Source organism: Pangasianodon hypophthalmus, chromosome 23 (genome assembly GCF_027358585.1).
Source record: "Pangasianodon hypophthalmus isolate fPanHyp1 chromosome 23, fPanHyp1.pri, whole genome shotgun sequence".
NCBI classification, from domain to species: domain Eukaryota; kingdom Metazoa; phylum Chordata; class Actinopteri; order Siluriformes; family Pangasiidae; genus Pangasianodon; species Pangasianodon hypophthalmus.
The window spans coordinates 17,758,166-17,785,682 of NC_069732.1; the positions used below are offsets into that span (position 1 = coordinate 17,758,166).

Sequence of the window (27,517 nt, forward strand, 5' to 3'; positions counted from 1 at the left end):
ATGCCATCCTTACATCTGAATGCTGCAGGGGTTGTCAATAAAGAGATCTTAAAACAGATATTGCCATTTGATCTTTTCAACCAAGCTCTGCAGATTTGAATATGAAAACAGCAAAAAGGCTCACTTGTGGGATGTGAAGTTTAGAGAGCCTCTTATGAGCCACCAGACGCATGACAGCATCATCTATTTATGGACGAAAGCCGGCATTACCAGTTGCCATGGTTTTCCCTATGGTCTAGTAACTTTTCTTTACTCGTAATGTTAGTATTTTGGTATTGAATTAACGTGTTCCAAAAGCTTCGTGTGTAAGGAATAAAATACGCAGGAAAATAATCAACATTGTGGTGGTGTGATGCATGTCCCAAAGTGCTTCATTCCTCTTATACCACAGCAATTTGCCAAAGATGACGATTTTAAATTTCATAATGACACGTCATGCTTTTTAACCATTTAGTTACATTTAATGTTGTGGTTCGTTAGCGTTAGTTAGCACTTACGCTGTAGTAGCTATAAACATTCATTCCCTGACCAACCTCTCTTTTTTTCTACCTCTTGAATTTAATAAGATAAAAAAATACTCAGATTTTTATGTTATCAACAAACCAGAAACCACAAACTTCTCTGTCTTGAAGACTCTGCTGGAAGAATCTTACTAATTGTTACTGACAACAGTGACTCCTCCCATAAATGTTAAACGCATGTCTCCAAAAAATTTCACCATATCAATGATTACACATCTTTATTAAATAACAACGCTAACAACTCAAACCTACTAGGAAAATCCAAAGAAAACACTCCCACGACTCAGATTTCCTCCTTGGGAGCTCAGGACGGTCTTCTCAACTCCGAGTTCAGCAAGTGATGTCGAATACAACATGGTTGCTCACAGCATGAACAGTAAATACAGCAGCACTTCTTACCTTTAAATGAGTATTAAAGGTAAGTATTAGCTTTAGATAAGTCCACATACAGACATGTTCTCTTGCTTGTTGCTAACGAAAGACAAACATGAAGGCATCCATGTTTTTTTTCTCTCTCTGTAGCTTGAACACGCTGTCAGAGCCAGCTCTTCTGACCAATCAGATTCAAGAATTCAGCAGCACTGTGGTATAATTTTCATTAACTCATGAAAATGTGATGTACCTCTGTGAGATGGCCAGTGGCATAGGACATATTCACAATAAAAGTTTGGTCCCCGGTGGCTGCGGATTCCATAGCATTCACTCATGCTGAGGTGAAGCCATTTAAGAGTTTTCACTGGCAATTTGGCAACTGCCTGCCTTTAGTTTAACGCCTGTGTATTGGCTAATTTCAGAGAAGTGAGGCAGCTCACTCTAGCAGCCATGTAATTAATGTGTCTGAGTCTATTTATAGCAGCAAGATAGCGAGAGAGGCACTGCAGATGGGTGGGTGGTTACACATGGTGGTCATAGTGGTCTGAGGATTGATATGCTTAGGGAGGTGATGCCATTTTGTTTTATTTTCCTGGGAAGCAGGTGGATGATATATCTAAATAGGCTGCATCTTGAAACATTGCGAAAAAACATTCATCTTGTTTCCAATTTCACTTACCTGACAGCTCACAAGTGAATTGCTCCTTTCCGCTACCAATCTTCACATATATCTCACAATATGGTTTCACTTAGATGCTATACATGGATGATGTGTGGAGATATTTTGAATGATGCCTTCATGATATCTTTCGCTTTCACTCATAAAGGATATGTATGGAGAAGATTCTGTGCCAGATAGAGAAACAGTCACAGTGGGGGGGATTGGGGGGGTGGGTGGGGTGGCAGATGGTGTTGCTATTCATTTGTGACTTAAGGGCAACGTGCCACACTGAAAAGCAAAACATTCAGTGCATTGCTTTTTACGTATCTTGATCCCGTTAGTGTGAAAACAATCAGCAGGGGATTGATTTTTGTAATATTCTATTGCATTGCATTTCACTTTCATCAGTGTGTTGCAGTCCTGCCACACTGAAATGCAATCGCTGCCCAATCACGGCCCTAAGCGTAAGAGCAGAGAGGGGGAGGCGCACAGCAGCAGTAGCAAACAAATGAGAAAAAAACCCAAAAAACAGACTTGACCTATTACTCAGACCCATGGCTATGGCACTCTAAATTGAACTCAGGTGCATCCTGTTTGCTTTGATTATATCTAGAATTTGACTGGAGTCCACTTATGGCAAATTCAATTTATTGTTCATGATTTAGAAAGGCACACACCTGTGTGTATAATTCACAGTGCATGTCAGACCAAGAACCATGCCATGAAGTCCAAGGAACTATAGACCTCAGTGATCAGACTGTGGGGAGACATACATCTGGGTGATGGTATAAAATTCAATTTTCCTTTTCTAAAGCTTTGAGGAGCACAGCGGGATCCATCATTGAGAAGTAGAAGAAGTGTGGAACCACCAAGACTTCCTTCCCAGGGCTGGCCATCTGGCCGAACTCAGTAACCAGACTAGAAGGGCCTTGGTCAGGGAGGTGACCAAGAACCCAGTGGCCACTCTAAAAAAGCTTCAGAAGTTCTCTGCAGAAATGGGAGAACCTTCAAGATTCAAGATTCAAAGAACCTGCCAGATTGCAACCATCTCAGAAATACCCCATAAAGGATTATGGCATTCACTTAAAGGACTCTGAGAGCATGAGGAAAAAGATTCTCTGGTCGGATGAGACAAAAAATGAACTTTTTGATTTGAACTCCAAGAGCTACACTGCTCATGAACTGGTAATGCCATTCCTACAGTGAAGCATGGTGGTGGTAGCATGATGCTGTGTGAGTGTTTCTCAGCAGCAATGAGTGGAAGATTGGTCAGAATTGAGGGAAAGATGAATGCAGCCAAATACAGACAGGTCCTTGAAGAAAACCCCTGGAGGGTTCACAGGCATAGAGTGTTGTGGTGAACTGGGATGTTTGGATGCTGTCGCCCCCCCCCTGTCACATGTTCACTCAGGTTTGTCGACGGTGGAGCGGCTGGCTGCCTTATGGCCCAGGGTGCCCTCATGTCTGTGTTAGCTTCTGGCTCTCCCTTTTAGTTATGCTGTCATAGCTAGTCTTGCCGGAGTCCCTGCTTGCACTCTGCACGTAAAGTACATTGTCCTTAACTATTAGAGGACAAAAGCTTACCTAGCAATCTCTCCCTCTCTCTCCATCTCTCTCTCTCCCCCTCACTCTCTGTCGAGCTACACATGCTACTTCTGAGATGCCAGTGATCCTGACCCCTTCTGCTCCTCCTCGCTGCCTGACCCATCCTGATGCCCTACTTCTGGTTGGAGTTCTCATCGGTTGAGTCGCTCGCTGCTGCTGGGGCCCCATATGGATGGCCTGAAGAACCATTTGGTTTGCTGGGGATGGCGCCACCTGGGGGCTGTGGAGATGGCTTGGGGATCACAAATGGGGAGCTGTACTGTAATGGCTTGGGACTGCGATTGCTGTAGTGGCTTTGGGGCTGCAGTTGCAGCGAGCACCTTCGTACTCAGGACTCCATCAGTGGACAGTGGATAGATTTTAACCAGCCGGACTTCTTGCAAAAACTGTGATGAATTTATTGGTTGCACAATTGCACTATTTGTCCATATAGTACACAATAGAAGGGATTTATTTATAATTGCACTATCCGTTGCACCCAGATGAGGATGGGGTCCCTTTTGAGCCTGGTTTCTCTCAAGGTTTCTTCCTCATATCATCTCAGGGAGTTTTTCCTTGCCACCGTCGCCACTGGCTCGCTCATTAGGGATAAATTCACAGGGATAAATTCACATATTTACAATATATTTTTTGTGAAGCCATTTATTTCTGTAAAGCTGCTTTGTGACAATGTCCATTGTTAAAAGCGCTATACAAATAAATTGAATTGAACTGAAATTGAATTGAAGAAAACCTGCCACAGAGTGCACACAATCTCAGACTGGGACGAAGGTTCAACTTTCAGCACGACAACAACCTGAAGCATACAGCTGAGACAGTCTCTGAATGTTCTTAAGTGGCTTGAACCCCATAGAACATCTTTTGTAGAGAGCTGAAGATGGCAGTTCACAGATGCTCCTCATCTAATCTGATTGTGCTTGAGAGGATCTTAGAGAAGCTTGTAGAGACTTACTCAAGACGATTCAAAGCTATAATTGCAATTTGCAGTTTCTAAAAACTTGTTTTCGCTTTGTCATTATGGGTTATTGTTTGTAGATTGATGACCTAAAAAGTAAATTTAATCCACTTCAAGATAAATCAATAAAGGGTGCAATAAGTGAAGGGGTCTAAATCTTTTCCAAACTCATTGTATCTACAACCTTCAGTCCCACAGCCCCAACCCAAGTGTATTTCAGATCTGTGAGAAATAGTGAATATTCAATGCAAAACACAAATTTTGATTTGGATTTGACAAATAGATATGGGAGATATTAGAAATAACAAAGACTATCTCATAAACTGCATCAGCTTGAGTATCACTGCTGCCATAGCTGCAGACTTTTCAGCTTGTTATTTGGACTCCTAGAAATAACAACAGCACTTGAATGTTTAGCATTATTAATTATTTCCCCTTTGCTAGCTATAAATTCATTCAGTGATTCATTTTACTTCTGCTTTTCCTATGAAGAGTGACCACAGGCTGAGAAGGCCAGTCCAGACTTCTCCATCCCCAGCCACAGATTCCCCTACTGGGCTGGACTGACCAGACGACATCCTTTCAAGGTGGCTAAACCAGCTAAATTTGGAGGAGCAGTAGCTCTACTTTCCCATCATTCCTGGACTGTCGAACTCCTCATTGCATCACAGAGAGGAACCCCATTTCCCCTATGTGTACTCGTGACCTTATTCTTTCGGTCAGTACCCACAGCTTGTTACCATAGATGAGGATAAAGCTGAAGTGAAGAGGTGAAGCTCCTGCTTCACCACCACAGACTGGTACAGTAACACTGCTGCTGCTAACGTGATCCATTTGTCAATTTTACGCTTAAGGCTGTAGGGATGGCTATGGTGACCAGGACAAAATTTGCCTTCATACTGTAGCCCTCAAAGCCAAAGTCACTAAGTAACAACTATGACAGAACTGAATTTTTTTTTACAGTCATTTAAGAGAGAATGAACTTCTTGGGACTGACCAGCAACTGATTATCAACAAGACCTGAAACTCCAAAAAAGGCTGGGGGTCAGCAACAGTTTGTATCCCTAACATTAAGATCCATTTTGTAGAACTAACATTATACCTATTTAGTAGAAACTTGCAGAATTAATGCATAAATACCTGTTCTAAATGTTGTTTGTTAGAAGTGAAAGGAAATAGTCATTCATATACTAAATTAGCTGGCACTAAATGAGCACTGTCATCCATTACTCTGCTTGTGTGTTTGTGCGCTGAATCTATTTGCACTGAATTTATCCAAATGCTTTAATGCTGTCTTTAATAAAATGACAGGAAAAACATAGCACTACAGGCAATATTTATGGGTCGCTTCATACACCAGGGGTCATATGTTTTCTCATCTTGATGAATTTGAAAATCATCCAATGAACGAAGCAGAAGCAGATTCCTTCAAACTACTGTATATATATATATATATATATAGATAGATAGATAGATAGATAGATAGAGAGATAGATCAAAGTCAACACACTAACACACATCTATCTATCTATCTATCTATATATATATATATATATATATATATACATACATATGTGTGTGTGTGTGTGTTGACTTTGACTGAGGACCTTTGACTGAGAGCACTACGCTGGTTAATTGTTTGGGTAACCTACACTCTATGGCCAAAAGTATGTGGACACCTGACCATCACACCCATATGTGGTTCTTCCATAAACAAGGTGGAAGCACACAACTGTATAGAACATTACAATTTCCCTTCACTGGAACTAAGACGCTCAAACCTGTTCCAGCATGACAATGCCCCTGTGCACAAAGCGAGCTCCATGAAGACATGGTGTGTGAAGGTTGGAGTGGAAGAACTTGAGTGTCCTGCACAGAGCCCTGACCTCAACCCCACTGAACACCTTTGGGATGAATTTGACTGCGAACGCTGACATCAGTGTCTGATCTCACTGATGCTCCTGTGGCTGAAGGAGCACAAAATCCCCACAGCCACGCTCATTCTAAAATCTAGTAGAAAGCCTTCCTAGGAGACCGGAAGTTATTATAAGAGCAAATGGGGAATAAATCTGTATGGATTTGGAATGGGCACATGTGGGTGTGATGGTCAGATGTCCACATACTTTTGGTCATATAGTGTAGTTGTTGCCAGTAAGTTAAGCACAATAAAGCACAGTGGTGAGAAAATGTGCGGGTTAAACGTATAATTACGCACGCACACGTCTGATCTGGCCTGAGCGCAGAACTGACGTCCCCACAGCAACAGACCAAATCATGCCAAGTCTGGCTGCACTTCCCTTGACCATATATGGATCCGCGGCGACTTGGTGAGAGTGGGAAGAGACAAAGCTGCCTCGGGGAATGAAGCGTTTTTCATCGAATAAAGGCAAATTAAGGCTTTTGCTTCGCTGAGCGTCTCGTCTCTCCAACACCCCAGCCCAGCCCAGCCCACCTCCCCGCATCTCCCCAGCACCATCATCTTAAAGCAGCGTCGCCAGCTAGTGGCGCACATTTTCCATGCGCGTAGAAAAGTGCGAGGCGCGCACATCAGCACCGCACAGCACCGCATGAGCCGCGCACAGGTGAGCGCCTTTTCCCTCATTCCGCATCTCACAGCAGCTGCTGCCAGCTCTCACTCATTCACTCCGACCCAGATCAGCTCCAGGAAGTTTGAGTCGTGCGTTATTATAACTGGTGTTGGATTAAGCTGATTTTTTTTTTCAGTTCAAACTGATTTTTCTCCTCACACTGTTTACAGATGTGCGCTGCGTCTTACTGAGAATTGCGTCCTGTTCCTCTCTGCCTTACTGTCCATCGCGTACATTTAACATCTTTAGATTTGTCTGTATTGTTCTGTTGTTCTGGCTGTGGTTTGCACTGGATTTTCATTTCCATTGCATCACCTGTAGCTGGGTTCCAGCAGATGTTTAGTGCAGGAGGACAGCTGGCCAAGGGCGAGGTTTACTTCTTATCTTAGCGGTATTTAAGCAAACCATGCTGGCGTTTGTCTTTCCAGTAGTCTAATAATGGTTTACACTAAGAAAAGATTTACAAATTTATTTTTTTTTGCAAGTTTGTCTCATCGTTTGGTTTTTATGTTGTGCCAAAAAAAACAACAAAACAAAACCAAGAATGCTGAGCTATACGCAGCAGTGATGACCACCAGAAAAATCTTTGTTAACCTGTTGCTCTAATTCTGACAATTAAAAGTAAATAAACAACGTCGAAATAAAACCACTGAATGTCAGAACATCAAGTGAGTGCCATAAAAATGTAAAAAAAAAAAAAAAAAAGCAGAAGAAAAAATCATACATGCATCACTGTTCGTTTTTAGTCCATAATGTAAACACATGGATACAAAATATTCTGTTTCTGCTCTATATAAAGAAAAGAAAAGGAACAAAACTACAGAACAAACATAAAAAAAACCCATAAAACCATATAAAAGCTTAAATGAAGGTTAAAAAACACTTTTCTGTGATTTTTGTGATTTTTTTTTGTTTGTTTTGTGTCTTTGTTGTTGAAGTAAGATGGTGTTCTGCCCTTTTTTCTTTCCAAATGTCCATCAGACTGTCAAGCGGCTTGCTTATAGATAAATAACTGAAATGACAAGTGGCTAAAAGATCATTCATATCACTGGATGAATAACAGTACACAAAACAACATGACCACTGTGCCCTAAAGGTTTGTTTCTAGCATCAAGCCTACAGTCAGTTCCAGCATGTGATTGTGAAATGATCTTATACAATGAACATTACTCACAATTATTCCAAAAAAGAGAAAGAAATCCAATCAATTTACTTCTACATCTTTAATTTTTTTTCCAATTTCTAGAAACTTCATTGCTCTATAGTTACCTTCAACTCTTTCCCTAGGATATAATATAAGGTTGCATAATTTTGCCATCCATCATAATGATGCAAACAAAAGAGTTTTCAGCTACTTATATATTATAAGTAATGGATATAAAAAGTCCACGAGCACATCGATATTAAAATATTATTAATCACGAAGTCTTAGAACTGTGTGACTGTTGAGAACTTTCCAGGGAAGTTTTAAAAGAGCGTCTCACAGAATGCATGAACACACGGTGAGGAGGATGCTGAGTGAGGGCACAAAGATCGGGTTTGAGTCTCAGGGTTGTAAAAGAGCATCTCACAGAAAGCAGTGTCTGAACATCGAGTGTCATTAGAACTCCAACTGGAATCACGTCTTGTGGTCAGATGAGATGATTGTCATTTTTGGTGGAAATGTTTGCTGGAAATGTCTACATACAAACAAACACCTGCTACCCTGATACTGTAAAATATAGACAAGTGGTGGATCGTTCCTGTTTTGGAGCTGGTGATCCAGGAGCTTTTTGTTATGGAACACTGATGGCGTCATGAATTCTGCTCAGTACCAAGATATTTTAGCCCAAGACTTGGCTGCCTCTGCCAGAAGGTTAAGACCTGACAAATCCCAAACAATAATCTCAACCATACTTCCAAAGCAACACATTTGGACACATAGATGTTTGTGGGAACATAAAATTAATGAAAAAAATCAAACATCAATGCACCAATGTTTTTTTTTTTAAGCGGTTCTTTTTGACAGACAGAAGTTCAGTACTATTATTCTGTCTAGATGAGGCTTCAACAAATATTAATTGTAGGAGTGGGATTAATTAAAAAATGTGCACTGCTTAAGAAACAGGTTTATTTCGGGAAAAAACTATTATGGCAAAATAAAATTAGACAGCATGAAAAAAACAGCTTATTTAAAAAAATAAATAATAAAAAAGCTTATTTATTTGAGGGCATACCAATAATTCTGGATGTTTTTTTTGCCCAAAATTTACTAGAAAACCTAACTAATTTTGAGCTACTGCACAAATTACCTTAGGAGTAATTATCAGACAGGTATTTAAAACAAACCTCATAAAATATGTTTTATAGACTATTAATGCAGTGAAAAAAAATTCTGTGACATAAATGATCATTTAGACATGTATCATTTCTGGTTTTTTTTTTTTTTTCAGAAGCAATATTTTTCTACAACTTGGGGCTCAAATTGTTTGTTGGGAAAAAAAAAAATGCAGTGGAAATGCACATTCACTTAAGTGACTGCTAGAAAAGGGGCATTAGAGAATGTGCAGGAGGGTTTGTTGCCAAGCCAACCATATTTCTACATGCGCTAACCCTACATAAGACTCAGGCTACATCTGAATCTGTGACCTACCATACTAACTAGTTCAACAAGCATACTGTAGGTTACCAGAGGTGTGATAGGATGCTCTGTGAGTTATGTATGCTTTTTTGTAGCCTGGTACAATGTTTAGGTTTATAAATTTAGCACATTTTCTGCTATATACATGTAGTGTTGTGCTAAACAGATGTAAATAATAAATATCTGTTTAATTTAATTTAATTTATGTATTTGTTTCCCTGGTGGACTAGTGGCTCGCATGCGGTGCTCTGGAAAATGGGGACGGTTGCATCAGGAAGGGCATCTGGTGTAAAACTTGTGCCAGAATCAAAATACGTGGACGGGTGGTGACCCTGAACAGGAGTAGCCGAAAGAGGAAAAAAAATTATGTATTTGTTGTTTGTTTATGGTTTTGTGATTCCACATTAAAAAGTGAACAGAATACAGGAATATTTAAAACTCTGAAACTAAATACTCTAAAGCTTTAGAAAAGTTCCCTTTTTCTGGGGTCTCAAGATACCAATTTTACGGCAAGGCTGACAGGTTTAACGAATAAATCATAGAAAATGTTGTCAAGCATCGGTGAGATTCGTGATATGTGTCAACTGAAGTGTCAGGATTTTTTTTTTTAAGTCTGCGTGGATGGATGTTCAGGAGCCAGTTTCCCACAGGATAGTGTTTCAGTGGAGAATTAGAGCTAACCACATGGGGAATATGTGGGAGAATATTTAGTGGAGAGGTGAACTGTGTCCACACGGCTGAATAAAAGTGAGTGGGTGACAGTCTGAAACGTTTCAGACTGTGTCTGACTGTACTGGAAAGTGAAAGCTGGGCAGCCTCCCTCAAATCCAGCTCTGACACGTTAAATGTATGCTTGGCTTACTGAGAAATTTGTCAGAAAAACTAAACAGAGCCGTGCTAATAGTTAAAGGCACTCTCTCTCTGTGGCTTCCAGAGTACAGAATATAATACATTTGAGAAGACAACAGGGAACCATGACACTTTTTTTCTTACAGCTTGTTTTTGTTTGTTTTAAATCAGTGATTAACTAAAGAACGTCTAGACATGCTGACACCAAAAGCTGTGATTGTATCTTTTAGGAATCACATGTTTAATTTGTTTTACATAAATTACTCCAGTATGTGTCTTTCAAAAATGGTTTCAATTGCTCTCATCTGTCCGTAGGATGTTGGTCCAGAACTGTACAGTCTTTTATAGATTTTGTTTTTTTGGCAAACTCTAATCCGGGCTTCCTGTGTTCGGGAAGTAAACCCTCTTTATTTACTCTGGTGAAGTCTTCTCTTGGTTGTTGACTTGGACACAGATACTCCTACCTCCTGGAGGTTGTTCTTGATCTAGCAAACTGTTGTGAAGGGGTTTTTCTTCACCAGGGAAAGAATTCTTCTGTCATCCACCACAGTTGCTTTCCTTGGTCTTCCAGGACTTTTGATGTTCCTGAGCTCAGCATTGCATTCTTTCTTTTTGATTTGGCCACAGCTAATTTTTGCTATCTCTCTGATGGTTTTTTTTTTTTTGCTTTTTCAGCCTAATGATGTCTTGCTTCACAGACAGTTACAGCTTTTTGGACTTCATATTGAGAGTTAACAGCAACAGCTTCCAAATGCAAATGCCACACTTGAAATCCACTCTAGACCTTTTATCTGCTTACTTGTAGTGAAATAATGAGGGAATAACACACACCTGGCCATGGAACAGCTGAGCAGTAATGATGCTTCTAGCTTAACTACATATTTCAGTAGCGTAGCAGTAGCTGAGACATATTCACAATGATGTAGCTTATAACATAGCAAAATAGTACTATGTAAAAAGCTACTTTTTCACATTTTGTTGCTCTACACTGCAAATTTATCCCTTTTTTACATAACCACTTCAATGTTATTTTCTAATCAAACAAATTACAATATGCAAACTACTCTATCTATAAAGAACCAACTTCAGTAATTAGTGTAAAATAGGGAATAACAACATTACACTCCATGTACAGAGGATGCATTCTACTAGTGGTAAAAACAAGATCATCGAACATCCATGACCGTATTTATCAATGTTTATGAGTGTAATAGATTTCCGCAGTATAGGATACATGTTTGTTTGTAACCTGTGCAAACTGGCAAGGTAAGTAATGTCGACATCCAAAATTTTAAGCACCAGTTTAAGGACACATAAAGCTGTGGAGCTCGTTATCTGTTTTTCTATTTGGTGTTGAATACCTAGCTGGTTAAGTTAAGAGGGTGATTGCGAGTGATAGTGTTTGGTCTTGAGTATTTTCTGTTTAATTAATGCATGAAGCAGAAAATGATCAAAATAGATAACTGTTTTTGTGATGACAAGTAGCTGTTTAATTCCTTATTAAATGGATTACAATATGTCAATTAACATTAGCTAGATATTTCCAGAAATGAAGTGAACCAAGAGTAGTGGAGTGCAATTGCAAAATAGCTTCTCCAGCACTGCATTTCACTGTCATTATTCAACACCGTCCTTTAATCAGAGAATGATGCTCACTAATTTTGCTTTATCAGGAGTCTGATCACTTCTGTTCAGAAGTTGATAGGCATATTTCAGTCAATCCATTGTTGTAGAGCTAGAAAAAAATAAAACACTTAAATTTCCTTACATAATTTGTTATCATGTTGGCACTATAAATGAGTAAAATTCTACTCAGCAGAGGTATCAGTCGCCAGTCACTGTGGGCTTCAGTCTCTAACAAAAGCTGTACTGCTACCATCTCACCACAGCTGCAGGCAAGAAACACTGAAGATGCAAGTTCCACTGGCTGTCTATTTCTATCAAAATCATTTACACTGCGCTCTCAAAAAGATGAGCGTCAAATGCCATTCTAATTTGTTACACCACAAAGGCGTGTCAAGCTGCCCTTCAGCATTTTCTTCATCACGACTGTAATGGTAGTAAATCTTAACAGCTGCTGCTAGTATTCTTACTTTCTGTTCTCTCATGCTTAGACTGACAGTTCTTGTTTTGTAGATCGATCTCCGTTGCAAAGTGTGAGTGGTATCATGGCTGACGTTAGGCTTGATTGTGGTCGGAGATAGTCTCTTAGGAAATGGCCAGCAAGGATTTAACAGAGCACCAAATCCCAAATGCTCTTTCGGAACTTTTATCACAGCCCAGGGGATTATAGTCTTTATCTGCTTATTGATCTTAATGATAAGTGCTGTGGTTCCTTGTGCCTGCACTACATGCCTGACAGAGTCTCAGAGACAGTGTTTTATACCAAACGTCAACAATACAATCAACAATACTTTTCTAGGTCCTGATTCCAAATCAATGTGCAATGTAATGAATGTAGCTGTATACTGTATATACTGTATATAGCATAGGAACCAACCCTAGATAATGTAAATATGGCTTCATCTTTGGCATATAGAGCTTTATATGAGTGGGAGAGACACACTATCCATCACTCCATCACCCAACCTTTCCCTTGTAATCTGAGAATTGCATGCTGATATGCTGGTATGTTTATTAAGTGCCACTCAGGTTTCAAAACAGATGGTGGCACTGAGTCATTCTTGCACACAATGGTGTCATCAGAGGGAGCAAAAACACACAGTCGGGCCCCTCACCCTGAGCAAAGTGTGTCAGCCCTCCGAGCGCATGTGTGGTCTGATTAAGGTGTTGTGTTTTCAAGACTACATTTGATTAGGTTACCTGGTGAGTGGCTTGAAGGTTAAAATGTTTGCACATACCATTTGGTTATGGCTTGGGCTAAATCACCACCTCACTGCTGACCTTTTTGTGCCACTGTTTAGTGGCTCAGAATTTAAAAAAAGGCTATTTGACATTTGGGCTGTTTTCCAAATTCTGGAAGCACTGGCATGACTTTCACCCTTGCTGTTTATCCTGACAGCCTTAAGATGGAGAGAGGAGAATTGGCATTCACGACAATCACAGGCCACGCTGTTATAAATAATTGGTGAAAATTATATGCCTGTTGAATTAGGATGTAGAGAACTGCACAAACAGCAGGAATACAGACAGATACTGAAAACAGGGCTAAATGGAGAGAAGGCGGACATCTGTACCCTAAAAGCATTTACAATATGTATGTTTAGCTTTGTGTGATATTGTTAATGCACAATATCTGTGATCATGCCAGGATTAGACAGCTCGCCGCTTTCCTTGAACAGCACGTCGATCAGTACTTTTGCATCTTCAAAGACAAACGGCAAATCGAAAAGACTCGTTGTGTGAAAGGTTTCCTACTTTAGATGTCACATCATGTCAGGAAGAATTCGCTTCAGACTGTAAACACACAAGACTGAAGAAATATATGCTGCTGACTCCAGCTTGTCAGCCCAATAAGGGGATTATGCAGGAGCCGTGGCTGATTTCATTTGACAGAGACCAGTAGGTTAATCCGTATGAATGATCAACATGGCAGGGGGTGGTGGGTTTTCCGATGAGAATGACTGCCTCTATCTTGCCAATCCATGCCACATATCAATTTGAGTACTGTGAAAGAAGATTTGGAAGTATAGTGCTAAACCAAAAAAAAGCAGCCTTGTTGACGTGGTTGATAAGGGGGACCTTTCAGAAATTCTTTCAGGCTTCGAAAAGACAAATTGTGCTGAATACCAGTCAGATCCACTGTTTCTCCTTTTCGGCTTAACTAGCTGGGAAATACTGATATAATAGCACGAAGTCTGTTCTTTGTGGATTCCTGTGTACCTGTGTCTGGCTCAGCCGTTACCATAGAGACCCCTCCATCCCTAGCAGATGAAGCTGGGGCTGCCTGGCTGTCTCTCATAGAAGATACTCTGTTAAGCAACACTGTCATCCACATGGGCCAGGAGTGTATGTGTGTGCACGTGCGAAGGCTGTTGACGCCAGTGTTTGTGCTTTTGGTTTGTGCCAGTGTTCCCCTGGCAGTTGGTGCCATGTGTTGGGTGCTTTCATGGGGCAGATTTCACGGGGGCTGACGGCTGACGTCTGGACTGGGTGATGCCTAATTGAAACCAGTTTGCCTTGGAGGCAGCTGCTTACAGTGCCTTTGCTAATTGCCACCGGTAACAGCCATGATCTCAAAACTACAGGCTCCAAGTAGCTATAGGATTTCCATGCCCTGCTTGTCTTTCTCTTTATCTCTCTCTCTCGAGGTAGAAAGAGAAAAGAGCTGTTAGGTGAGAGAAAACTGTGCAGCTCACTCTGGGAACCTGACCTTTCTTAATGCACGTCCAGTTCTATTAGGATGGTGTGGAGAGCTGTCGCCTTTGGACTTTGTCTCGCTGGGGTAATGGCATTGAGGCTTGGAGCTTCACATTTGCTTAAATGCTCAACTGCTGTTCCTGTTCTGGAACAAAAACCTGGGTCAGGCAGGCTTTCAGTGCTTTAAAAGAAAAATTAAATGACATATGTGAACTTGCTCTAATTTATAGATATCAACTGAAGGTCAGAACGAACCCCTGGATAAATAATGGCATTTCTGAGGTTTATCTGGAATGAACAAATTAAAGTTGACCTCACTTCCACTCGGCCATGAGGAACATGGGGAAAATGTCACGCCTTTACAGCAGCTCAAAGTTGAATTGATTACTAAAAATCTCCTGATCTCGAGTAGATCTAGAGACATTTCGGGGTAATATGCACCCCAGAAACACACAACCATAAACTTTATTAGGAACATCAAAATAATACTGGGCCAGATTCTGGGCCGTGTTGAAATGATTGAATTGAATTGCAGAATTGCTGCATGTTTGTCAGCTGCAGATTCATGCTGCGAATCACCAGTTCTACCACCAACAGTCATGTCATGGACAAAGTCACAGAGATCACGTTTTCCTCCCTGATGTTAGATGTGAACATTAACTGAATACCCTTGATCTGTATCTCAATGAGTCTATCCAAAAATGTACAAATTGTACATATCTAGTAGATTATCTTTTTTGCTGTATAGTTGCCTAAAAACCTTGAATCGATTCCTGTTTTGCAGTTTAAAATACATGCCTGTCTGCCTATGAAGCTGCAGAACAGAGTCTAAATGCTCTCCAAGTGACTGTAGTCTTTTGTGCTATCACTTTTGTGCTTTTTCTATTTCCTCTTACGCAGTCTTCATGTAGATGATGAAGCATGAGTAGGCTTCAGAGCTCCTCCCCATAACCTTTAGAGGTTTAACAGAAGAGAACACTTACTGTCAGCTTTCTGAAAGGGTTGTTTGTGTGTCTATTAGAGACATCTCGATTCATCAAAACCCTTCGCATTGTAATTGTCATCTTCCTCTTTTCTCTGTTTCTTTGAAGCATTTGTTTCATTGCTGTTTTTTTTTTTTGTTCTTTTGTCTCTCTGTTGCTTTGCCCTGTCACAGACTGGAGGAGGCATTGCTCTTCACAGCACTTAAACACTATAGGTGAAGGAAAATGAATACATGCTGAAAAATATCAGGTACTAAACTGTACAGTTCCTTGTCACTGGGGTGGTACCATCGAAGGTACAGCTTTTCTGTATTTAGTGTGCAATCTTTCACCTGTGACGTGTACATTCTAAAAAGCTAATTAAAAGTACAACAGTGGTCCTTCATTTTAAAGGCACACTACATTCACATACTACAGGTACAATTAATATACTTTATTAGAGTAGATACAGAAAAGGTACAGTTTAGTATTTTTTTCTTCGTAAGAGTGCACGTTCACAGATACACAGGAATTACAAGAGCGTACTGAACTCATACTCCATCTCTCCGCATTTGGAAATGGTTAGTCAGAAATCTGCAAGCATAATGGAGGTGGTGCGTAATTGCTGCCTTTTGATCTTACACCACTGATCACTCACTGTGGCACAGACAAATGTGCCTGGCACACACACGTCAATTAACACCACACAGGATCTCTTCGAGCTCTGCAGAGAATGCATGCAGATCTGGATGCAGGCTGTGATTACAGTAATTATTCATTATACTCTCTGCGTGCACAGCCAAAGGTTGGTCGGCGAGGTGGACACTGGGTTAATTGCTTTTGTTTCCCTCCATTCTAGAGAAAGAAATGAAATGCAGCAGAAAGAGATACTGCTCATATGACTCTGTCTCTGTCGCAGGTGTTGAACGAGCAATGTCGACGCTGCTGGAGCTAAAGAGCAGTGTGCTGAGGCAGGTGCAGAGGAGCCAGTCCCTGAGGAGCAGGAGGGAGCCTCCGCCTGCCACCGCGAGCCCGCCGACACTCCCACACAAATCTGACAGGGTCGCCTTCGGGTGAGTCCGCACCATGCACATGCATACAGAGAGGCCAGTCCCCCAGTTCCCCAAAACCGTACTGTTGTTGATAGCCACGGTTTGTGTTGATGTATTTACTTTCTCCCACCTATCAAAACAGATGGCAGGATGACTGTCAGCGAGCCGGCCAGTGAATCACAGACCTCACAGACGCCCACTGGGCCTCTACTGTATTCATGCTCTGGAAGTGACTCAATTTCGACACCTCGCTATTGCACATTTCAAATTAACTGGTGTTTTGAATTCCGCACAGAGACGGCCTTTTGTAAAGATTAAGTAACAATCACTTTTGCAGCTCATTACGGGAGAAGTTAGGAGAGTGAGCAACATTTATTCTTTCATCTTCAGATCATTTCTAGACAGCACAGATGGAGGAGAAATGAAAACGTGCTGCGGGAGGCTCGGGGAGACAGTCGTAACACATTGGGGTTCGTGTGGAAAAAAAAAGCGGAACCAGTTTAAGACATCGCATCTAATTTTGCTCTCCCCATGGAGACATGTTTCTGTTCAAAACAGCGTGCACTGTGATTATTCTGTGAGCAAAAGTGAAGATGTCAGGGCCATGTCACGTACACCATTTCAAGCCTGTCAGGCTTTTTTTTTTTGTAAAATACACGCAAATAGACATCTTAATTAGCCTAAATCAGGATCTGGATGAGATTAAATGAGAACTGGATATGTTTGTCCAAGAGTAATTTCAGCAAATGAGAACAATTTGTTGAGCAAACACAGGTGGAGTTAAGCAAAATCATTTTCTTAAACCAGCCACTCAGTCTGAGTCTTCCTTGATTTATTGCATTTTCAACATGGCTGATGTCAGTACTGAAAGTAAAGGGAAATTAACCTTGAGGTTTCTATAGCAACCAAGAATGTGTTTTTTTTTCTGTTTATTGCAGGTGCATCTAAAAATAAGAGATGTCTCATTTTTTTATGAGTGACTGTTATTCATCTTAAGGAGGAATTACACTTGCTACAAATAAAAAAGTGATTATTTCTTGTTTGATTTGGTATATTTTCATTCACCTTGGCTCTGTGCTCTAAAACCTTGGCAGATATGAGCAGTAAATGTCTGTTCCTGTCTGTGAGATTGGCGTGACTGCTCTTCTGCCTTGGTGCAGTTAGTTGTTGTCTCTTTCAAAAATTTGGTAAGACAGAGTGTCAAAAGTGGTCCTCTTAAATAATGCAAATGTTCAGTGAATAGCTTAATCAGATTTGACCATATACAAGGACTTTTTCATTTGAGGGATCATTATTTTTCCTGCAGAGCATCAGTTATTCTTACTTTGATCATCTTTGTTTTTAAGTTGTAACCGATACCAAAGGAGGGCATTAGGATGCAGGTGACGTAGCCGCCTTCATTACACTTTCAGGAAGCTGCTTGTATCCTTCATTAGTGCCAGTGAAAACTAATGTCCTGACCCGGACGCTTGCATATTAACATTGAGCAATTAAGAGAATGTGCAGCCTGGAAGACCCCGAGCAGAGCTTAGTGAAGGTCCAGAGCCCTGGCAGCCATGTTTGGAATAATTATATGTAGATGTTTCCCACTGGCAGGAAGAAGAGTGGCTGTAGTATGTAAACACCGTGGGAGATTCATTATCTTTTTTTTTCCAGCTTCTCTCCTGTCTAAGTTTTGCTTTGATCATAAGGAGCTGGTTTTATTTATTTCGAGACAGTAAATTGCTCACCTAGAGAACCTGACTGGGCAATTTGTCATCAGTTTGACTGGCGGTGGTGTGTGTGTGTATGTGTGTGTGTGTGTGTGTGCTTGGGGTTGGATGGGGGTGATTGGTGGTCGGTTGTTTCACCTTTTGAAGTTTCTAGCTCTGTAACACAAGCTTAGTCAACAGGTTGTCACATCAAAGTGAGAATAGGTTTCTTACATTACAGTATATAGCAAATATTAAGATGTGGAAAGAACAGTCATAAATGATGCTACTGACAATTTGACTTTAATGCAGTTGTTTTCAATCCCAGTCCTAGGGATCTCTTTTCTCTGCTTTAACCACCTTATTTAATTCATGTAGAGTTCATAATTAATGGAATTACATTAGAGAAAAAACTAAATGAAAGCCCCAGGACTGGTTGGTTCCTTTTTGGTTGCTGTTTTTTAGAATCGGTTCCTGTGTCCCTAATTGCAGTTTAACTAAATAGCTCTTAACAGCATTTGCACCTCCCTAAAATAGCAAACCATCTTTCTTAGTTCTGGTTGCTTGATGAATTGGACCAAGATACTGTATGTGCTACAGCAACCTGCTATATTTATAGTTAATCCACATCTGCATTTGACGGCTGAACCATGGGTTTCCTATACTGTATATACCATACAACAACCGTATTATGAAGTCAGTTAACAGGAATAGTCTCAGAAAAGTGAGCTCTTAGATCTGTGATACAAGACAAGATAAAATCCCAGTTAAGTAACCCTGGCTGTACGGAGGGAAGACGATGTGAGGAGCAGATTGAGCCCAGCCTTAGAAATAATTTAAATCACAGACAGTGTGCAGTAAAGCCATACAGGATCCAGAGGAAATGAATTCCATCTAATTTTATTTCCTGTTGTGTGGGCAAGCATTACCTCAATTTTCTATAATAACCTACAGAAATAATTTTCTCCAAATGCTGCCCAGCTCAAAGAATGGTTATTGCACACTTAACATTTAATATCAGAAGGTACACTCATAAGTTCAAATCTCAATTTGTGCACTTCATCTGAAGCACAGCTCTGCTTTTACACACACTTTTGTGTGTGTGTGTGTGTGTGTGAGAGAGAGAGAGAAAGAGAAAGAGCTTATGCATCTACATGCTAGCTTATATTAATGATCACCTACAGTACACATTTATGCTCTACACACTCACACTCTCATATATCTACTGAATAATCAAAATAAATAAATCAAAACACATAATAAGAATGAATTGGCTTTATGGGGAGAGTCTGTTTCCTAGCAACATGAATGGGGCTGCTCTCTAAAGTGTGTATGTGTGTGCATGTGTTGGTCACTTGTGTGACTTGGTGCATAAGGAAGAGCAGCAATAATCCATACATTCCAAATGTAATCATTTGTAAAGAAATTTTCCTCGACATACAATAAGAGGAAAATAAAGGTTCAAACACTTTTGTTTTTTTGTTATTCATTGTACTTCCAGTGTATATATTCACTTTAAATTCACACACGTAATGTCTTGCTTTGCTTTGTACTTATCAATATGAACAAAAAAGCATGTATTCATAAGCGTAGACAAAGACATGTTTAAAAAATGTCTACGGACACTATATTAAAAAAATATAGGTTAAATTTAGTTCTAGATATAAATGTGCAAGTTGCACCTGGTGTCCTTATAAAAGACGTTGCCATTGGTTGAGAAGATTGCAAGCAAGACGTAGTAATCATAGTGCAGGTGATGGAGGTTCGATAATATGCAGGTGGAGAGTTCATGGAACCACAAACAATCATCCTTGGCCAGGTGCACCACACAAAATCACTCTTAGACAAATGATAAGGAAGGTAAGAAAAGAAGCCAGCATTGTTCTTACACAGAGTACAATAAGCAATGAACTCTTTCAAAACTCATCTGCTAAAAAAGCATAAAATTGCAAATCTGAAAGCATGTAGACAAAGTAGACTCTTTTCAGGTCAGATGAAACTATGAACTAGAACTCTCTGGCAATAATTCATCTGTTCATATTTGGAGAAAGAAGCGTTGAGCGTATAATCCCAAGAACACGGTGAAGCATGGTGGTGGGAGCATCGTGTTTTGGGGCTGCTTCTCTGCAAACAGTACAGGAGCATTACACATCATAGAAGGAAAAACGAATGGAGCAATGTAGCAGGACATATTAGAGGAGAATTTAATCTCATTGGCCGAGAAACTGAACCTGGAGAGACCCCAAACATACAGCCACAATAACTCTGGCCTTGCACCCCAGTGAATCCCAATGAAAATTTATGGAGGATTTTGAAATTGTGAGTCCATCAGAAGGACCCTTGTAACCTTGGGGAACTGAAGACAATTTGCCAAGAGGAATGAGCCAAAATTGAACCACTGTGCTGCCAAAAGCTAATTACTTCCTACTGTAGACGACTCGAAGCTGTAATTGCCAACAACAGCTTTGCGACACTGTTGGCAATTTGTGGTGTTTGAAACCTTTTTTCCCTGACAATTTATTTTTTTTAAACACATCTTTGTTTATGCTTATGAATATTTTTTTTTTTGTTCGTAAGACATGTGCACTTGGAAGATAAACCTGTTAAGCGTGTAGATAAAAAAAACAACAACTCATACACAGTGCTAATATTAACTTATTTAGTGAAACATAAATATGTGGTGTGCCTAAAGTGCTTAATTTTGTGATTGGATTGGAGCTAGCTTGTCATTTCTAACCTTTTCCCAATTCCCCAAACATTTCTCAATTCACTTATACCTATGCCTTGGTTTAATTTTTTTTTTTTTTATTTTACACCATGTAAAATACAAAAATGCTAATAATATACAGTATGTTGTTCAAAAACATTTGCCTGCCTGTGTAGGCTGAAGGCTTGAAGGCAGATGAAAACCTTATACTTCTGCTCTTACACAGAACACAAAAGTCTCCTTTACATTAAAAAGGCTTATTATGTTAATGTAGGGATTTAATGGGTGACATCTATAGTTCCATGAAAGGAAAAAAAACAGTTTAATTATACATTATTCTGATTTTGAAAAGAAAGTAATAGGGGTTCATCAAATACAGAATACTTCGAAAAAAACAGCTCTGCAGTAAGGTCTTTATGCCCTGCACATAAAAAAAAATGCATGCTGCATGTCATATTTCAAAACCTACAAATTTATATATATATATATATATATATATATATATAAATTTCTCATTCTTTACTTGCCAATTTGCTCAGGTCCTATTTCTTAACTTTCTTTCAAAGATAAGACTTGGTGATTGTCTTATACTTGCTCCTAAATGGATGTGCGTATAATCCAAAATCATTCATCATTAAAGCAGGGCACTGCTGATCAATTGCTCTTGGAGAGATATGAAATCACAGAGAAAGCCTTTTTGGTTGTTTTTTTCTTCTGTTGGTTAACCTTGTGCATTTTGTAATTATGAAGCTAAATTGATTGGTAAAGCCTTGCACATTTGAGCTCATGGGATTCATACGAATGAGCAGAAGAATAAACAGTCATCATCGAGACCTTTTCTTGTGATTTTTCCTCTGGGAACCTAGAGCACTGGCTCAAAGATATTGATCATTTAAGCAATGAGGGTTACATGTTAGTGCAGAAAGTATAAAGGCGGTGTATAATAAAGCTGAAGAAGCCTAGATTTAAAAGCAAGCCTGCTGGTGGCTGATCAATTAACAGTTTCGACTGCAGTGAATAGACATAGATTATCAAGGCAAAATTTAATCCTACCTCAGAATCCTCATAAGTCATCTAAATAATTATTTATAAATCACATGCTTTTAGTTTAAAATGTAATATCCAATTATTTTTGCTTTATTTCCCATTGTTTTTCTTTCCAATTGTAAGATGAAAAAGTAGATACATTAAATGGCTTATAACCCCACTCATATACTTCAAGGGAATGAGTAAAACAAGAAAGAAAAATAGCTAATAATAAGCTAATAATTACCAAACCACACTGCTTTAAATGGGTTTCCTAGCATAGTTTAAATTTCAGAAAATGGAAGTGCTTTGGATTTGGAAGTGTCTTTAAAATAACTGGAAGTGCCGTGTTTTAACTAAGTCTTTAAAAAAGTCTAAGAAAGAAAAAGTCTAAAGTATTCTTTTCAGTCTCTTAAGGTTTCTTTCGGCACCACCTTCCTCTGTGCAGGCGACAGCCAGAATGAACTGATGATGACATTAATAAAGCATCATAGGCCTCCGTGGACGCTCTGTGTAAATAATGAGAAAGAAGGATACAGTGAGAGATAGTGTGAGAGAAATGTTCATTCCCGCACTTACTCTTGAAGTCAGAAGGGCAAAGTAGATTGGATGCCGGGGGGTGGGGGGGGGGGGGGGGGTAGGGGGGTGGGGGGAGTTAGATGATTGGTGGGGGCATTGGGGGGGGGGGTGGGGGGGTAGATAGAGCTGGGGGAGATGGTCTGTGGGGTGGGGGTATTCCCAAGGTTCTCCACCATGCCAACTGATCCTGCCATGAACGTGCTATCATCACCATGACGACGGAGGCTGGGAAATTAGCAAGTGGCAGGGGTCCAGGAGTTCATCCCGCTTCGCAGGAGAAATACATCAGCTCCCTCTCTTGTGGATCGGTGTCTAATAAAATGAACTGAGTTGGATAGCACAGGGCTCTTGCTGCTGTGAGTCGAAAAACTACCTGTGCTCCTTTTTAGTGAAGCAGTGACAGGAATTACAATATGTCCATCTTCTTGTCTCGTCTTTCGGAAGCAGTTTCTGCAAGATTAGCCTCTGTCTGTTATTTTTTTCAGGTTTATAACGGAGATGAGGAAGCTTTTTGGCTCCCCAGTAAGACAGTAGACTAGATAAATTAGATAAAACAGCCTGACTGAGAAAGTTCTCGTGATAGGGAGGCTGTGTACTCTTGTTTGTTTTATATCTGAACTCCATCTGATCCTTCTGGTCAGTGCTGAAATACCACAGGGATTGCAGTTACCAAAAAACAACGCCTTACATAAATCCCCCGGTTCTGGCTTGCCTTATTGCTGTACGTGACTGACAACTTGGCAGCCCCAAATCAGCTGCATGGAACATTCTGCTAACAATTGCCAAGTGGTACCTCTAAGTGCTGTCCTGCCCTGCTATTGCATTCTGAAGGGAAGATCTTTTTAACAATTGTGAGTTGCTTTTTCACTGAACAGATCCATTTACATGTTGCAGGGTTGCCAAGGGAAATGGGGAGTTCTTTGAGCGAATGAATAAAATTGTCCAGAAGCAAGACAGTCTCTTGGCTTCCACTCAACTCGAGGTGAGTATAGGATTCACAGGACACCGCACACACTCCCAAGACCCAGCAAGACCCTTTCTCTTCCACCCCCTACGAGCCTTACTAGAGCAAGGCAAATTAGTGAAGGGATGGCTCATAGAGCTGTAAATAGCATTGTGTGTGTGGAAAGAATCATAAGGCTGGTTATAGATGCAGGTTCAGCTATGAATGGCTGCTCTTGGTGGCCTTTGCTCCACCTACACACAAAGCAAGCGTCTGGTTTAATCTGTTTGATTGAGTGGTTCAAGGTGCGGTACTCTTCTCTCACTACTCCAGCTCTCAAGAAAGAGCTGAAAGGAAGATAATGTATGCACACTAACAAAAGTCTGTATTCATAGGCGAGTTACACAGGTGTAGTGAGGACAATGTAAATACAATATTAAATATATAGATATGATATTGTAAATTAATTAATAGCATGAAGGTGATTGTCAGAGATGGCTTATTAATTGGAGACACTATATGGCCAAAAGAATGTGGACATCTGACCATATGTGGTTCTTCCCCAAACCACAAAATTCGAAGCACACAATTGTATAGAATGTGTTTGTATGCTGTAGCATTACAGTTTCCCTTCACTGGATCTAAGAGGCCCAAACCTGTTCCAGCATGACAATGCCCCTGTGCACAAAGCGAGCTCCATGAAGACATGGTGTGTGAAGGTTGGAGTGGAAGAACTCGAGTGTCCTGCACAGAGCCCTGACCTCAACCCCACTGAACACCTTTGGGATGAACTGGCACACCGACTGAACCCCAGACCTCCTCGACATCCCAACATCAGCACCTGATCTCACTAATGCTCTTGTAGCTGAATGAACACAAATCCCCACAGCCACGCTCCAACATCTAGTGGAAAGCTTCCCAGAAGAGTGGAGCTCATTATAACAGCAAACACAGGGGAATAAATCTGGAATGAGATGTTCAGTAAGCACATGGGTGTGATGGTCAGGGGTCCACAAACCTTTGGCAATATAATGTATCCTCAGGAACGTTGATTATAACTGTAATATTAGTACCTTCACCTCAGCCTACTTAAAATGTATATGACTGCTTGGTTAGAGTGCAAATTAACCAAAACATGGGCACAATTCATTACATCAAAAGCTCATCAATGAAACCATGAAAAAAGTACATTGTGTGCACACGTTATGATTTCCTGACCTAACTGTGACATTAATTTGTGCGTCCAATTTAAGTCAGTAACCAAAATAAAAAACAGTAATTGTTTTTGTGACCGGTTCGGTCAATCTGCTTTTCATTCCTGCCTAAGCTTCACGCATTATGTGTTTGTACACTGTCAGTACAAAGTATTAGTCAAAATAGGATGTATGAAGTATCAAGTGCTACTTTATATATTTCATACATATTATATATTGTTAAATTGTTAAATTTACAGTGATCACATGATCAATCTGATAATCATGACTAGGTTCCTTCCCTCATATCAGACAACTGATGTTAGAGGTTTATTTGAATCTTTATCTAATTCTCATTCATATATATTATCATATACAGTATATCATACTAAACTGTATTTTATGTCATCTTTTGCTTTTATACATATTGCAATAGAAAGCAAAGGGGAAATATAGAAACTGTTTCATGAGTGTACATTTCTATGTAAAGGAAAGTGCTTTAATGTTAGTAGTCTAGACACAGCTGAAGATCTCCTGTCCCGAGAGCTCTACACAAGAAAGAGGCAACCTCAGGCATGCTCTGCACATGGGTAATTTTATTAATATCAGTGTGCAGCTCAGAAATTCATGTTAAGTACCTGCAACTAGTCTGAATATGCAGAATGGTCTCCATGTAAGCATTGGTATACATTTTGAACTTCGAATATGACCCTTGGTGGATTTCTTTCAGCTCGTTGTGCTAAGAGGTGAGTCTGGAAGGTTCAGAAAGGGAACTGGGGAAATGGCAAAATGGATAACCTGTGTTATTTTGCTCACATGAAAGACCCAATCCTCTGCAGACCTCGGTGAAGTGAATCAGTGTGCGTGTTTTATGTGAGCGCTCGAGTTTGCAGGGTTTTACACATGCAAACCTTTAATAAATCTTTTTTTTTAATTAAAATACCTAAACCTAAAATCAGTTTTTTTTACTTTTCTTTGTCACACTCTACAAGGAGGAGATTATTGCGGGTCCACCGCCGCCAGAGTGTACGGACCAGCTGCTTGTTCCTGAGAAAACCACTAGGAATGAAGTGAGTCATTTTTACCTACTTCTGAAAAATACTGTAATACAAAAAAGACCTTCATCCTTGTTCAGTGTGCTTTTTCTACAAAATATTTGCATGGTTTGTTTAAACTTGAGTGTGACATTTGCTCAAGGTGTTCACAGTATAAAAGCCAAACATATTCCAGTACAACATACATCTGCTGCATACATCAGTGTTTCAAAATACTCACAAATGATGTTAGACCGAAATAGAAATAACCTTTGATATTACCAGGAGTTTAATTGTTATAACGGCACCTGTAATAATTGATTTCCCTTCAATTTTTTTTGCATTGTAGTGTTGACCTTAAAGCCTATACATAAGAAGTGAAATAGAAATTGTTTTTCTTCAGCTTGATTTACTGTACGAGGAGGCGGTCTACACTGTGGTTAATCGGGTCGGGGTGCCATCACCCGAATATGTGACCAATGAAGAAGACTTGTTCACCTACCTACAGAAGGTAGAGACCTCCTTTCCTCTCTCACAAGGGGATTGAACATCACATGCATTCTATGATGGAAATCATTAGTTTATTTTGTACAACAAAGCAACAAACCACTGTCTTGATATGCTATTTCACCGGTTTGCCTAAGAGTGGACAAAGTACTGAGAAATTATACTTAAGTGAAAGTATAGTTCCACTTAAGTATAATTTCTAAGTATATTGTATATTAAAAGTGGGGCACCCTGCTAGCTCAGTTGGTAGAGCATGGGACTCTTGATCTCAGGATCTTGGGTTTGAGCTCCACACTGTGCACCAACCTCAGCCACTGGGGTTCACAGGCTAGTGCACTCTCAGTGCCGGTCCCAAGCCCGGATAAACTGGGAGAGTTGCATCAGGAAAACCTGCATAAAACCTGTGCCAAGTTGATATGCGGACAATGGAAGGTGACTGTGGCGACTCCTAAAGGGAGCAGCCAAAAGAACAACCACAACAACTGCATATTAAAAGTAGAAGTATCCAACTAAAAATATATACTCAAGTGAAAGTAAAAAAAGTTGCTACTTTTAAATGTACTCAAGTATTAAAAGTAAAAAGCAAATGTTTTTAACTGATGAAATTAAGTAACTTTTTTCACATTATTTACCTAAAACTGTTAGATGTGTTTTTTTGTTTTGTTTCGTTTTACAGCAACTCTGCCTGAAAACATCATCCAAAGTCTGCAGTATTTACCATTAGCTAGAATTCAGCTTGCTGCCTAGCCAATTATGTTAGCTACTGGAATCAATGCTAGTCTAACATTACATTAGCAAGGAAAACAGGCTAATGTAGTTAAACATAGCCTCCTCAAGGGGCACTCATGCACAAGTTCCACACTGCAGTCTGGTGGATTATCCATCTACTGTATAAACACACAGATGGCTATAGCGCTAACTACACTGTGTAGCATGAGAAGGTCACGGCCAATGAGGAGTTCTTGACAGTTTTTTCTACACTGATGAACTTGATTAGATGCTAAACTGAGCCCATTGCATTGATGTATAGCGTACAGTCATTGGCTGGATAAGAGATCTTCGAGATTTGCAATGAGTTCTTAATCTAAATAAAAATGTAATGTGCTCAGTGGTTAAGATGTTGGAAAACTGATTGGAAGGTCATGAGTTCAAGCTGCCACTGTTGGGCCCTTGAGCAAGGCCCTTAACCCTCAACTGCTCAGATGTATAAATGAGATAAATGTAATTTGCTCTGGATAAGGACATCTGCCAAATGCCGTAAATGTAAATGTATAGTAACTACTGTAAGTACAAGTACTCAAGTATTGTCCACTCCTGGATATAAACAGTTAG

At 40.0% G+C, this 27,517-nt stretch overlaps 1 protein-coding gene across 1 annotated transcript in view; it reads left to right on the forward strand.

Annotated features, from left to right (window-relative positions):
- Positions 1 to 6,512: 6,512 nt before the first annotated feature.
- baiap3 (BAI1 associated protein 3) overlaps positions 6,513 to 27,517 on the forward strand; it is a 48,504-nt gene continuing 27,499 nt past the window's right edge. Inside the window, exons 1-5 of the mRNA XM_026930226.3 lie at positions 6,513 to 6,696; positions 16,373 to 16,526; positions 23,403 to 23,490; positions 25,637 to 25,714; positions 26,082 to 26,189. Coding sequence (XP_026786027.3) covers positions 16,387 to 16,526; positions 23,403 to 23,490; positions 25,637 to 25,714; positions 26,082 to 26,189 — 414 coding nt within the window. The 5' untranslated portion in view covers positions 6,513 to 6,696; positions 16,373 to 16,386. The remainder of the gene's footprint in view (positions 6,697 to 16,372; positions 16,527 to 23,402; positions 23,491 to 25,636; positions 25,715 to 26,081; positions 26,190 to 27,517) is intronic.